Raw genomic sequence first — 15,174 nt, forward strand, 5'->3', positions numbered from 1 at the left:
TCTGGGAAGCAGGAAGTGTTTGACTATACAGAACCTTCACCGCAAGAAAAAATTAGGACCCTCACTGCAAAGATGAACTCCAAGGGTTTTCTTCCCCATTCTTTTTTTTTTTTAATTTTATTGTGCTTTAGGTGAAAGTTTACAGTTAATTTATCATTCAAAAATTTACACACATATTGTTTTGTGACTGGTTGCAGTCCCCACAATGTGACAGCAAGCTTCCCCTTTCCACCCCGGGTTCCCTGTGTCCATTTGACCAGTTCCTGTCCCTTTCTGCCTTGTTGTCTTGCTTTTGGGCAGAGTTGCCTGTGTGGCCTTGTATATTTGATTGAAGTAAGAAGTAAGAAGCACGTTCCCCACATGTGTTTTGTTTTATACATCTGTCTAATCTTTGGCTGAAAGGTGGACTTTAGGAGTAGCTTCAGTTCTCAGTTAGCAGGGTGTCTGGGGGCCACAGTCTCGGGGGTTCCTTGTCTTTGTCAGACCAGTAAGTCTGTCTCTTCCATCTTTTTGTCACTCCGTTTCAGAGTCTTGGGCCCTGGAGAGAGAATCTGATTGGCTTATCTTGAGTCAGAGACCCACCTGTACCTTGGCTGCTTTGCTTTCTGGTCTTGCCTAGACTACCCACAATGGAGAAGAGGCAATTCTCTAGAAGGAAACCAGATGCTGTTTGTGGCTTTTACATCCATAGTCAGGAGAAGACATAAGTAATAACACGTTGGAGTGTAAAGCTTACTAAGTCCCTGCAGACATGGCCCCTACTGGACCTTTAGCCCCAGCTCTCTTCTGAGATGCTCAATGAATGCTTCTACCCATTATTTTTCTTTCTGAGAGAGAATCTCTGAGCCCTCCTGGAGAAAGCCAAGTAAAGCATTCTCTGCCCAGTGGCCTCTCAAGCCTGCTTGGGGTCCTTGTATGAGTCCTAACAGGCAGTGGGTGTGGCGGCCTTGGAGCATATGGGCCAAAGCCTGTTGTGATTGATCAAGGCCCATGTTGTATGAATTGTTAAAGACTTGAATATCACCCCTGCATATGGGCAGCCCAGACCATTCGTCGGAACTCTACTTTGCTCAAGAATGATTTCTTCAAGACTGTGCCTCACAAACATGCCAACTCCTTCAACGTCACAAAAAGCAATAAAGTACATCTAGGTGAGATAATTTCCAAGTAATGTGAACAACAAGAAATAGAACACCGACTTACACCCTACATCTATCTCCCCAGTTTTCTCTTTATGACTGGGATACCAAGGGCTGTCCTACGGGAGAGTCCATGCTCAAGGTGTCTTAGTTTGGTTCCGCCAGAAGCAGACCCTGAGACAAGGATTCAAGTGCAGGTAGTTTATTTGGGAGGTGCAGAGAACATTGGTATAAAGTGTGACAGTCATACTGGGAAGGGAAGACAGCCAATAAAGGAAGAGTGTGTCATCAAGCCAGCTACCCCAGTGGGCATGAAGTTGAATCCTGCAGGAAAACTGTGAGAAATGGTGGAAAACACACACCTCAGAATCATTCTACCCAAAGGGCAATGGACTAGGACATTTATACATACCCACTTCTGAGGGCCACTGGTCGAGGGCTGGGGTGGGGTGCGGAGTGTCAGTTCCTTGCTGCTTCTGGTCTGCCATGCAAGTAGGCAGCACACTTTGCTGCAGTTCCAGGGAACAGAGGCTGTAGGCACAGAGGTGCAGACACTGGCAGTTAGAAATCAGCCAAGAATCCCGAAAGGTCCATGGTTTGGGGAGGGTCACTGTTAGCACCCGCCTCACAAGGTTTAGCTATACCTGGAGGCTGGGGAACACGGGAATATCTCTGCAACATTGTTTGCTTTCCTTCCTACTTAACATGGTAAGAGCCAACTGATAATAACACACAAGCCTCATTATGCCTCATGATTTCCATTCCAAGCTCACCATAATCAATCAGAATCACTAATGAGATATACTAGAACTTTCCCAGTCTTCATCTTCTTCCTGTCTCTAGTCAGAGCTGGTTACCAGGGATTTACTGAGAACAAGTCCAAAGATACTAATCTCAAATGAGGACCCATTAATCATTCTTTCGGTTATCCTCATTTTTAAAAATATTTTTGCCTGTGTCTCCTTCAGGGATAATGAATTGTTCTATGTTTACTGCCTACTGTGTGAAATATTATCTTTTTTTTTAGTTGTCCAAAAGCTAAGCTCTTACTGGAGGATGAATAAAATCTTTCTAGTTTTCAGAGCAAAAAAAAAAAAAACTGAAAGTATTTCCCTGGCTGGACTTATTCACAATTATGTTCTTATCCTTTCTATTCCTCGGCCACCCATGCCTCACGGGGCTTAACACATCTGTACTGACGGCATCATTAGAAGGCAGAGATGGAGAGGCTGAGGCTTCCTTCCCTTGTTCCTCCACAACTGCTAAAAGAAAACCAAAAACCAAACCCATTGCCATCGAGTCAATTCCAACTCATAGCAACCCTGTAGGACAGAGTAAAATTGCTTCACAGGGTTCCCAAGGAGCGGCTGGTGGATTTAAACTGCTGACCCTTTGGTTAGCAGCCAAACACTTAACTACTGCACCACCAGGGCTCCCTGAAAGAACATACTGCCTGAAAAATGGGCTCAGCAGTAAGACGTGCCCCAGAGGCTGTTTTGCAAACTGAGGATTACGTGTGACCAGGCAGTTACCGCACTGGTGGCGGCACCTCCGGAGCGAGAGGCTGGGGCAGCCAGGGGGTCCTGAGGATGCAGGTCTCCTGGGAGAGGGGGACCCCTGGAAGATAAAGGACCCCAAATACAAAGTGACTGGCTTTGCAATATTCCCACTGCCAGCCCAGTCAGGCAGTAGGTGTGTGCTGATGCAAAGATTCAAGACTTCCACTCGGTGCAGCGTAAAGACTGCAGTTAAACAGGCAAACTCAGATATTTCAGTGTTTCTGATCACTGCCGTAAAGGTCTGTGGGGACAAATCAGAATGACAGAATATTTTCGTCAGTCTGTGGTACGAAGTCACATCCAGAATTGCCCTGTAACCATTCTACTGGAGAAGCAATGAGGTTCACTCACTCCAGTGATGCAGACGTCTACAAAACCAGGCGCTGACCATCTGAGACTGCACGGAAATTTGTCTCTCTGTGGCTGCTGGCCAGAGTTCTGTCAGCCAAGACTCTAATTTCTGTTTTCTTTCTTTTTTTAAAAAATTAATAGACTTATGTTTTAGAGCAGTTTTAGATTTGCAGAACAGCTGAGCAGGAAGAACAGAGAGGTGCTATATATCCCACCTCCTCCCCTTGCACACATTTCCCCTACTATTAACATCTTGCATTTGTGTGGTACATTTGTCACAACTGATGAAAATATTGATACAGTATTATTAATGAAAGGCCAGAGCTTACACTGGAGTTGACTCTTTGTGATACACAGTTTTGTGGGTTTTGACAACTATGTAATGTCCCGTATGCACCATTACAGCATCATACAGAGTAGACTCACTGGCCTAAAAATCCTGTGCTCCATCTGCTCATCCCACCCTCCCTCCACATGAGCCCCCGGCAACCACTGACCTTTCTACTGACTATACCTTTGCCCCTTCCAGAATGTCACAAACTTGGAATCATACAGAAGGCAGCCTTTTCAGATTGGTTTCCTTCACTTAGCAATATGCATTTAAGGTTCCTCCATGTCTTTTTGTCTCTTGATAGCTCATTTCTTCTTATTGCTGAATGATACCCCATTTTATGTATGTGATACAGTTTGCTTATCCATTCATCTATTGAAAGACTTCTTGGTTGCTTCCAATTTTTGTCAATTATAAATAATTATGAGTTATGAATAAAGCTGCTATAAATATTTGTGTGCAGGTTTTCGTCCGGACATGTTTTCAACTCATTTGGGTAAATGCTGGATTGAAAGGTGAGACTATATTTAGCCTTGTAAGAAACTGTCACACTGTCTTCCAAAGTGGCCGGACCATTTTGTATTCCCACCAGCAACAAATGTGAGCTCCTGTTGCTCTCTCTACACATTCTCACTGGTATTTGGTGTTGCCAGTGTTTGGGATTTTAGTCCTTCTAATAGGTTTTTTTTTTAATAGGTGTTTAGTGGCATCTCATTGTTGTTTTAACTTGATCTTTGTGGCCTATGGGATGTCTTCTCTTGGCTTGGGTTGAGCAACTAGGGTTCCTGGCTCTGAAGTGTCTTACAGAGAATATTGGCTCTGAAGTGTCTTACAGAAAATATTGATTTTTCTTGTTTTTGTCATAGTGGTCATGGTGCTGGCCAGTTACCTTCTATCCAAAGTGTTAAATGATTCTGCACAGCCACTCTCTTCCCCAAATGTTCACACGATGATTCAGCAACAAAAAGTCAAGAAGATCTTGTGACGCAGCTGATTATGGAGACAACCAAACAATCCCAGACCAGGGCACATCTGGGTCATTAGCCTTCTCTGAATTGGTCAGCCTCTCAAAAGAGAAAGACTGACTAAAAGGGGATGATTGAGAGATTGAATATACAGGCAGACAATGGCCAGACTACATACGGCAGTAGAACTCTGACTCCCAACCTCTGCAGCAGCCAGTCCAGGAAGCCAAACCACAAATTCCCCAACAACCAGCCTGGGAAGCTAAACTACAGCCTCTGCAACGATTGGCCCAGAACTGTCAGAGCTTGGTCAAAAACGACCAGCTTCCCTATTTCTTGCCCCTACTTCCAATTCAGGGCCAACTAGAGAAAACCAAATATCCCCCAAAACCAGTCACATAACATTCCCCATTTCTTCTTAGCCCACCTCCGGCTTCCTGACACCAACAACCAGCAATTGAAGCACACCTGAAGCCTTCCCTTCTTTTACTATAAATCTTTCCCACTCCTCTGTCTGCCTTAGTCTCTGACAAACACAAGTGATGGTGGCTGACTCTGTTGCTATAGTAACCACCTCATTTGGGTGGTCTTTATCTCCACAATCTGGAAACCAACACTATATTCTCAACAGGCAGAATATGTAGGTCCAGAAATGAAGTAGTAAAGATAGGAGTGGTATCGCTCAGCATCACTCCCAGTGAGCCACTGGTGTTTCCAGTCTCTTCAAGTCTAGGTTCAGGACGTCTGGAGGACCTGGCTCCTAAGGGTGGGTGGGTGGTGAGGGGGAACACATCCACTAAGGGGAATATGTATGTTGCCTGATCATTTGGGAACCCTTGTGCTGTTGGATCAGAGGCAAAGAAAGAACTTACTATTCTGGAAACTCTCTAGAGGAGACACGGTTGCTTTAACATGATGGCGGGGCGGCGGGGACGGGGCATGGAGAAATATGTCTGGGGCTAGAAGATCCTGATACTCCTGTGCCATTTTGGAGCTGTGAATGGACAATTACAGCCACCTCAGCCTGACAAGAGCACAGTAATCAGGGTCCAAACCTCTCAGAGATGAAGGTCTGGGTCATCCTATTAGGGAAGCGATCCAGACCAGCTGCACTCCCGGCTGAGGTTAAGGGGATCTAGAATGGGTGGTAGTGGAGGGAGGTGATGAATATCAACTATGGCCTCGTGATCAACCCAGGCAGTAGGGGCTAGAGTTTGTGCCAACTACCTTCCATTTCTAGATTTTATTCTACAAATTGTGACCAGTCACCTTACTGGATGCTCAGTAGAATGAGCTTAGGGTCTGGCAAGAGTAAATCTGAGTGGTGCAAGGAGTGGGCTATGATAGATACTGCCAGTATTCTGTCCATTTGGATGACTTTATCATTTCCCAAGCTCATCAGCTTCCTGTTACTTATACCCTCAAAAGTCAGTAGCAGGGTCTCTTTGTCAGAGGGCTGCCCTCTAGAGCAGAAATATCCTGGAGAGCCTGGAAATTTGCTACAATCCCACTACTCCTACAAGCCTCAGGCAATGACGGATGGGTGCGGGAGTGTAGATAATCTTTTTCCCAAACAGTTCTGAGGTGACCTACACTATCTCCACAGCTAGCTGTAGGACTGTGCCAAATTTACTCTCTGCAAGAATTTGCTTGAAACTGTGCACTTGCTTGAATTTCCCTTCCTAGGTTCATTCTCTAACGTTCTCTTACTTTCACACAAATGTTTATCTCAGGATCCACTTATGGGGAGCCTAATCAAGACATCTTGGAACAGCTGAAAGTATATGGTGGGCTTGTGACCATTAAATACTAAGACAGTGAGAATCTGAATGATACCCTGCAAGGAACAAATAATCACAAAGTTCTCATTTTCACCTGTCTCTGGCTGTGGGATGTGAGTTGTGATGATTAGTGAATGAGAAGAAAACTGAAGATCTTGTCATATGTAATATTACATTTATTACCACTTTAGAATTCTTTCTTTTCCTGGTGGACCCAAGCCATAGCCCTTCCAGTTCCCAAGAGGCCCCAGATGCATGAGAGTAAAGTCCCAAAATAAGACTCTGATGATACTGAGAGCAAAACTAATCTTCTGTCTTTCCTTTTTACCCTAGAGCATAGCCTCACCCTGGTATCACAATCTGAAATACAGAGTACAAGAAAACAAAGTTACAGATCAATTTTATTGACTATGCAAAGGCATTTGACTGTGTGGACCATAACAAACTATGGATAACACTGCAAAGAATAGGAATTCCAGAACACTTAATTGTGCTCATGAGGAACCTGTACACAGACCAAGAGGCAGCTGTTCGGACAGAGTAAGGGAATGCTGTGTGGTTTAAAATCTGAAAAGGTGTGTGTCAGGGTTGCATCCTTTCACCATACCTATTCAATCTGTATGCTGAGCAAATAACCTGAGAAGCTGGACTATATGAAGAAGAATCCGTCTTCAAGATTGGAAGAAGACTCATTAACAACCTGAGATATGCAGATGACACAACCTTGCCTGCTGAAAGTAAAGAGGACTTGAAGCACTTACTGATAAAGATCAAAGCCTATAGCCTTCAGTATGGATTACACCTCAAAATAAAGAAAACAAAAATCCTCACAACTGGACCAATAAGCAATATCATGATAAATGCAGAAAAAATTGACCTTGATGATATCATTTTATTTGGATCCACAATCAATGCCCATGGAAGCAGCAGCCAAGAAATCATACAACATATTGCATTTGGCAAATCTGCTGCGAAAGAATTCTTTTAAAGTGTTGAAAAGCGAAGATGTCCTTTTGAGGGCTAAGATGTGCCTGACCTAAGCCATGGTATTTTCAATTGCATCATATGCATGTGAAAAGTGGACAATGAATAAGGAAGACTGAAGAATTGATGCCTTTGAATTGTCGCATTGGTGAAGAATATTGAATATACTATGGACTGCCGGAAGGATGAACAAGTCTATCTTGGTAGAAATACAGCCAGAGTGTTCCTTGGAAGTGAGGATGGTGAGACTTTGTCTCACATACTTTGGACGTGTCATCAGGAGGGACCAGTCCCTGGAGAAGGAAGCGGGATAGGAGAGGATGTGCCTAGGAATGGAGCAGTATGGCGAACTGGGCAAGCCAACCCCGGATGGAATTAAAATTTCTAGTACTTATTTCCTCCACTCCACTGGACCACACTGTCTCCCTTGGGTATGAACACTCCAGTTTGGAGACCACAGCTGTGAAGTCAGAAGTTCTGCCTTCGAAAGACAGCACCCTCCCTCCTCCTGCTGTTCTCAGGATGGACTGCTTCCAGAAGGATCACAGCATTGGATCTTCAAAGGATGTTCCCCTACAAACACAGCATCTGGAAGGCTGGGGAAAGTTTATGTGTGGACCTAGTGCTCACTGTGGACATCATCTTGTGGCCGCCATCTCACGGAAGAGCCATGCTGGGGTGCTCTCAGAAATGGCTGGGGAGATAATGGGTTCGGGCTGATGCAGGTATGACAGCAAAGCAGTGAAGGCTGGTTCAGTCAGCTGTTGGATTTTGGCTTTGTAACATAAGAGATTAAGGATTTATTTATTTTATAGCATGAAAATGATACCCGCCCACACTCTGCTGTAAAATTTAAGGTGGGCGAAAGATGCCCTTCCAGGTCCCGTTTCAGGGTCTCTGCCCCGCACTTGTGCATTTGTTGTACCCAATCCTGGCTTCGTCCCAGGGCACTAACCACCTGTGTGCTCCCTCTAGGATGTTGTTCCCCGAGGGCCCTCAACTTCCTCCTTCCTTTCCCCTCCACACTGAAATAACCTGAGGAACTCAGGTAATTTATGACTCAGAGGGAACTCTCAACAGTTGCCCCTTCATGGGAGTGGGATGGGGGTGGGGGCTCCTGAACACTCAGGGCTTTAATTTAAATGACTGCATTTCTAATAGTAGCAGGTCAGAGCCTTGGCAGAGTGATGGGGGAGATCTTTTTGTCGAGGGCCTTGCGGACTTCCACCACACGTTCCACCTACAGGGAAGTCAGCTTAGTACAGCTGTACTAAATGAAGGCCCTGCATTTAGACAGTCTCAGCAAATTACGACTGTAAATACAGACCACTGCTTCATAAAAGCATCGCCCCTGCTAGGGGCAGCTAGACCCTCACTGGGGACGCCTATATCGCTGAACCAAAGGGTAACGAGAAAGCAGTAAATGAGATGTGGATATGAAGACAAGGTGTCGCGGGACAACTCTGACAAGACCAAAAGTAATAGTCTGTGAAACCTGGGGACTGAGCAATACAAAGACAGAACTTACTTAACTTCACGGGCAAGCAAAGAGCGAGCATGACTGTAGACTACACAGAATTTAAATAAATACAATGAAAAATACTTAATTTAACATCCCACAGGAACCTTGAATTTAGGGTCCACTCTGTTGGAAGGGTTGAATTCTCCCTGGGGAATCATCACTCCTCTTGTCTGAATTTCTTGAGCTGACAAACACAACAAACTCTCTGGAGACTGGAACATTCAGACACACACTCATCAAGACAGCGGGATTCTGGTTGACAGGATTAATGCCGTCTGGCAAAAATTTCCCACCTGGACAGAGGAACAAAAGCTGAAAGGTATGTTGTGCTTCCATCTGCCCACCTGCAGGGCCCACTGACCACTCACACCCCTTTTTGCTGCTCTGCTGGGCCCAGTGAGCCATTTGTTTCAGAAGGAAAATGTCTCTTTTGTAGGAACCTTCCATTTTTCCCCTGGAGCCAGTGAGTCTGGGCCACTCTTGGTCCAGAGTCCACAGTATCAAGACAGGTGGTGAGGTGGATGGGCTATTGGTACATTGGAAGGGGTGTGGTCTGTAGAGGACCGTCCTTCAGGGTGAGTTACAGCAGAAGTCAGCATAGCTGCTTGTTTTTCTTATGTATTTATGTAGCCCCTTATTCATCTATCTGTCCATCAGACTAGTTAGAACAGGTGATGAGCAGCTCATCCAAAACCCTAGCTCCAGCGGAGCATCCAGCCCCCATTTTCTGTCCATCCCCACCTGCTCCAAGGTAGAAGCTTATCTGCTTTGAAGCCTGTGGAGAGTGAGCTGAGACGGGTGAGGGGAAAAGGGTCTTACCAAATGAGACTACGTTTCTTCTCAGACAATGGGAAAAGGCCAGTCTCACGGATGGGACCTCAGGCCCCAGGCTGAGCTGGGCAGCAGAAAGCAGAGAAAGGCGTTTCTCCAAACTGAGGCTGAGTAATGATCAAAGCCTCGTGAAAGCTTGGGTTGAACCCAGTTCTTTTCATTCAAAGGCCAGTGTTCTTTCTTCTCCCATGGTGGCTGTCTCAGTGAGCCCAGGGAGGCTCCCTGCTTGAAACCAGCCCTGGCCTAGGAACTGTATGGCTCCACCTGCCAGTTGGTCATGGGCATTCTGTGCCTGTCCTCGCCTTGCCTCCTCTCTCCTCTCCCCTGGGGTGTGCTGGGGGTGGGCCCCCATGCTGCCACATCACACATTCCCAAGATGACCGCCTCTAGATATCCCTAGGGAGGCCTGGACTCTCCATATGCCGCACACCAGCCGCCACTGTTTCTCCCAGCAGCCCAAGCAAAACCATGCAAAACTCGGTCCTGCAACACAGCCAAGTGTCCCCCGAATGTAAACACCCTGTGCCTTGAAGTGAAATGTATGTGGAAGACGGAGAGCAGGGCATCGCCAAGGATCAGAGGCCCCTTCATCTCACATCTTGATGAAATTGCCAAGGTAAATAAAGGATGTGGTCCTTTCTGACCTCCAGTGTCCTCAGCTGTAAAATGGAGATCATTTATCCCTCTTTACAGATACTGAAAGATGCATTTTACAGGTGAAAAGCCTTCCGGGCATATGGATGGTTTTCACTAAACAGTAGCCATTACTAATCCTTCACAAGCATTAATTCACTAAATCATCTCGTCAAATCCTCAAAACAATCAGATGCTGTAGGAATTATCCTCATGTGAGGAATCTGAGAAAAGGTGAAGTCACTTGCTCAGGGGCCCACAGAGAGTAAGCAAGGAACCCCGGCTATACATGAAGTGTGTATACTTCGTGAAGTTCATAGTTTTTCAGCCATTCACTGCTTTCCCCAATCCCAGAACCAACCTCCTCACACACTGTGTCCTGTACCCAACCCTCAGTCTCTAAAGGTTTCCTCAAGCCAATTCCACCTCAGTACTGCCCCAAGGTTACTCAGGACTACCCGAGTATCGTTATCCCAGTTTAATGCAGAGTTACCTCAGCGTTAGCCAAGTTTCACCTGTGGTTACCGGCCCTCCTGGCACAGTGGTTAAGAGCTCAGCTGCTAACCAAAAGGTCGGCAGTTCAACTCCAACAGCTGCTCCTTGGAAACCCTATAGGGCGGTTCTACTCTGCCCTCTAGTGTCACTATGATTCGTAATCAACTGGATGGCACTTAACAACAACGTGCTACCGAAATGTGAGGAGCATACTTTTGCACATTACCTCGGACTGAGGTATTTGCATTTTCATCAGAGCAGAAGCCTTAAAGAAATAACGGTAAGAGGGTTTCAGGCAACTCCAACATCCATGGAGGTTCTGAGGGGAAGCGTGGGATGAACTTCCCTGATGCCCCTGTCACACGGGGCTGAGGTCTGCCTGCAGTGAAATCAGAAGACAGCTAATGATGACGGCAGACAGCTGCTGGCCATTAACTACAGCAAGCATTTCAGACACTATCTCCTTAGCTGTTGTGGAGATCCTGTGAGTTCGGTGCTGTAATACCTTTATGGCAGAAGCAAGTTAAGTCTTAGAGGGATTAGTACCTTACACATAAGGGCAAACCCTCAAGTGCTCATATACCTGGGACTTAGACACAGCTTGGACTAGTTTCAAAGCCCCTGCCGTTCCTGGCTGTTCTCCTGGTGGATTGTTTCAGGTGTTAAATCCCAAACAGATCCTCAGCAGGCAAGAAGGCCCTTAGGCAGAGGCTGGTCATCACACAGGAGAGGGTGGACAGACTCGGCAGCTTCTCATTCAGGAATCTCAGTGAGATGACTGTGGTTTACACCTCGGAACCGTACAGAACGTCTTTATTTTTTAAGAGAAATGCCTTAAATATACCCCAAAGTCAGAGGTGGTCCTGCGGCATTGCCACCTGGATGGCCACCTTGTCTTCTGTGCTTTACAGGAAGGGATGCCGTATATCATGCAGGTGTCGATGGTGCCAAGAGCCTCATGTGGACACCACTCCAATGGCGCAGTAGCTGGAGCTCTATAACGTGAAAGACAGATGATCTCCCGGTCAGAGGTGGAGAGAATGTAGAGCAAAATTCAAACTCACAAAAAAGACCAGATTTACTGGACTGCCGGAGACTGGAGAAACCCGGGAGTATGGCCCCTGGACACCCTTTTAACTCAGTACTAAAGTCACTCCTGAGGTTCACCCTTGAACCAAAGATAAAACCAGCCCACAAAACACAATAATACATGTAGCTCAAACATGTATACGAGACTAAATGGGCACATCAGCCCAGAGACAAGACTGACAAGGCAGGAGGGGACAGGAAAGCTGGATGAATGGAAATTGGGAACCCAAGGTCGAGAAGGGGAGAGTGTTGACACATCGTGGGGTTGGCAACCAATGTCACAGAACAATACGTGTATTAGTTTAATGAGAAACTAATTTGCTCTGTAAACCTTCACCTGAAGCATTAAAAAAAAAAAAAAAAAAGAGGCAAGGGAAGGTCCAGATGGTCTCTGCAATTACACACACACAAAGGAAGAGGTATGATCAAAAAACGGTCATCTCGCCTCTCGTTCTGAAATACAGCAATGCTAAATGTAGTCATATTGTAATTCTGTTCATTCAGAGTGAAGCTAGGAGATTCTATCCCAAGGTGAATGACTGAAATGCTTAGCTGTTGAGAATGCAGAAATAGAAAGAACAAAGCTTTTAAAACACCTTTTTCTCTAGAGCTTCCATCTCCTTCCACCAGTCAATTCTGAGGTGGGCATTACCTGCTTGACAGCTGAGGAGGGTAAGAGGCAGCAGCCAGTGGGAAGCCAGGCCAAGGTCACAGGACAAGTAGTCCTCACCCCAGCCTGAAGGGCCAAGAAGAGAGATGCTGGGAACAAGACAGGCACAATGCCCAGGGCTCTTCTTCCCCTACCCCTTCAAGAACCTCAATTTTTGCAGAAACAAAAAATGAGTTTTCTGGCATTTATGGCTGATGGTCTTGTGCCACACTGGGGTCAGGCCAGTCCCTGTACACACTCCTTCCCTGGGGCACTGTAATCCCTGGCTGAGCCTGAGTACACTCCTTCTCAACACCATTCCTCACCACAGCCCTGCAGTGCCAGGGCCCACCTCCGTCCATAACCCTCCAGGGACTTGGGTCCAGACACCCAGTAAGGGCTGGAGCTGACCCCCTCCTTTCTCTAAGCCCAACCTCTTGATATACCGAAACCTATCTCAAACGTGGCACTGACAGAAGACACCACTCTTGTTGGAAGGATCAAATGTATCTGAGAAGAATATCCTTGCTTACGAGCAAGAGACCGTTCTCTTTGGAGAATGCCGATGTCAAAATGAGTAACTCATCTCCACTTGAAATGATTTTTTTTCCTTTAAATTTTTACTCTTAGGAAGGGATGGAGAAGCCTCTTCTGGCTGAAGGGACACGTTCCAGAAGAAGGTGCCCAGGGCAGCGGTAAGGGCAGTCTGAGAGCCCAGGCACCCTTGGCCCCTGGTGGCGGCGGCTGGCTCTGCAACTCTACTTCAAGTTTGAGCTTTAACTCAACAGTAAACTGCTGCCAAAGGCACTGCCGTCCTGGATCCCGTGCAACCAGCATCCTTTGTGGTGGACGGTGGACGGCACTGCTCGACCACTGAAGTCTCTAGACTACTCAGTCTGTGTAGCCTTCGGAAGATTCTCAGCTCGCTGGCCCTAAGGACATCTCCTGATTGTGCCTGTGGAACAGGGGACTCCTCAGGCTTCATTATCTCCTGGGACTCTTGGCCCTTAAAAGAACTCCGTATTCATCTACTACCTCTTTTTGCCTAAAATGTAAACTCAGCTCAGAAGCTGCTTTGTGGCGAGCTCCTTCCCTCCAGACTCTCCTTTTTGCACTGTGCCTCTGGGACATCGTCTTCCACGGCTGGAGTCTCTTGGGGTACAACTCCCGCTCACGTTCCTCAGTTCATTTCCTGCCATTGCTCAACTTGTAGTCAGCTCTGGGTGGCCTCTGTCCACTCCCAGTACAGCCCTACTGGGCCAGGTTTTATCCACTGTGGCTGAGAAGCTTGTCTTTTCTCTTTTTCAGTTGGAGAGGCTTCTTGACCTGTATCAAACTGGAACATCGCAAGGCCCCAGGGCCTTTCTCCTCTAAAGATGGAGTGATAGGATGAGAACTAGCCTGGATGAGCACGGTAATTTTGTGATCAGGTTGTCTCTTCAACTTGCCTGAGGGTTTTCTCCAAGGTGCTTACTGAATTCAATTAAATTAAATGAGAAAACAATCTTTTTCAGATGCTAACATGATTGGTAGAGGGTCAGCAAAAAACAAGGGAAACCCTAAATGAGATGGACTGATACAACAGTGGACTCAAACGATCCAACAATGGACTCAAATGGATACCAACGATCATGAAGATGGCACAGGACTGGGCAACGTTTCCTTCTATTATACATAAGGTCGCCATGGGTTAGAGCCTTCTCGAAGTCAACCAACACCACCACCAAGAATGACAACTGCTTCAGGTGGCAGTGGGCCTGAATCTAGATATTCAAATAATTGTCATTCTTACCCATTCTGGAGCAAAACTATTAAGGCAAAAGGGAGAGAATTAAACCAAATACTAGCGCTAAAACCCCTAAGTCTATAAGGAAGAACGATCCTGTGTTTAGTCTGTGAAAATCAATGGTATTTAAAATATATTTTAATGAAAACACTTCCTAGTCATCTTTAAATAAAAATGATTTACATTTTGTAAAATCTGGGACTGCTCTGGCATTAGGCCTTCCTTCCCTCCTGCTCCGCAAGCTTCAGATTCCACCGCGTGACTAGCTCCCCAGTGCTCTTGAGGCACGTGTCAGACATGTCTTCCTCTGCTGGCAGTCCTTGCGGCAACTTCAGTGGCTGGATTCTGAACGTGAGGAAAAGCACTTAGAATGACGCTATGTCACATATTTTTAAAAAGCAGCTGATATAACGAACAACAAACCTGATCAAATGTTTAACCACTTTCAGTTTTGCATTCACTGAAGGGATATTCTTGTGAACTTGAGGAGTATGTGCCTACGAACAAAAGAAATGGTGTTATGGTCAGTCTAGACAGCAGGTGGTCCCGCGATGGGTCCGCCTAGAAAGCAGGTGGTCCCGCCTTACAGTAAAACGTTATGGGTCAGCCTAAAAAGCAGGTGGCCTGCGTTTCAGTAAAATGTTATGGGTCAGCCTAGAAAGCAGGTGGTCCGCGTTTCAGTAAAACGTTATGGGTCAGCCTAAAAAGCAGGTGGCCTGCGTTTCAGTAAAATGTTATGGGTCAGCCTAGAAAGCAGGTGGTCCACGTTTCAGTAAAACGTTATGGGTCAGTCTAGAAAGCAGGTGGCCCCGTGTTTCAGTAAAATGTTATGGGTCAGCCTAGAAAGCAAGTGGCCTGCGTTTCAGTAAAACGTTATGGGTCAGTCTAAAAAGCAGGTGGTCCACGGTTCAGTAAATTGTTATGGGTCAGCCTAGAAAGCAGGTGGTCCACGTTTCAGTAAAACGTTATGGGTCAGTCTAGAAAGCAGGTGGTCCTGTGTTTCAGTAAAACGTTATGGGTCAGCCTAGAAAGCAGGTGGTCCTGTGTTTCAGTAAAACG

General features: G+C 46.2%; 1 protein-coding gene across 10 annotated transcripts in view; it reads right to left on the bottom strand.

Moving 5' to 3' along the window:
* Window positions 1-840: 840 nt before the first annotated feature.
* Window positions 841-15,174, bottom strand: part of MRPL30 (mitochondrial ribosomal protein L30) — a 29,299-nt gene continuing 14,965 nt past the window's right edge. For 8 of the 10 annotated variants that reach the window (XM_049856576.1, XM_049856574.1, XM_049856581.1 and 5 more), the window contains 3 exons: window positions 14,539-14,612; window positions 14,299-14,460; window positions 11,388-11,586 (listed from right to left, as the gene is read on the bottom strand). In XM_049856576.1, coding sequence (XP_049712533.1) covers window positions 14,328-14,460; window positions 14,539-14,612 — 207 coding nt within the window. In that variant the 3' untranslated portion in view covers window positions 11,388-11,586; window positions 14,299-14,327. Of the gene's footprint in view, window positions 1,671-11,387; window positions 11,587-12,332; window positions 12,417-14,298; window positions 14,461-14,538; window positions 14,613-15,174 lie in introns of those variants that run through there. The other 2 variants (XR_007513585.1, XM_049856578.1) reach the window with 2 other exon arrangements.

The sequence above is a fragment of the Elephas maximus genome, chromosome 17 (genome assembly GCF_024166365.1).
Source record: "Elephas maximus indicus isolate mEleMax1 chromosome 17, mEleMax1 primary haplotype, whole genome shotgun sequence".
NCBI classification, from domain to species: domain Eukaryota; kingdom Metazoa; phylum Chordata; class Mammalia; order Proboscidea; family Elephantidae; genus Elephas; species Elephas maximus.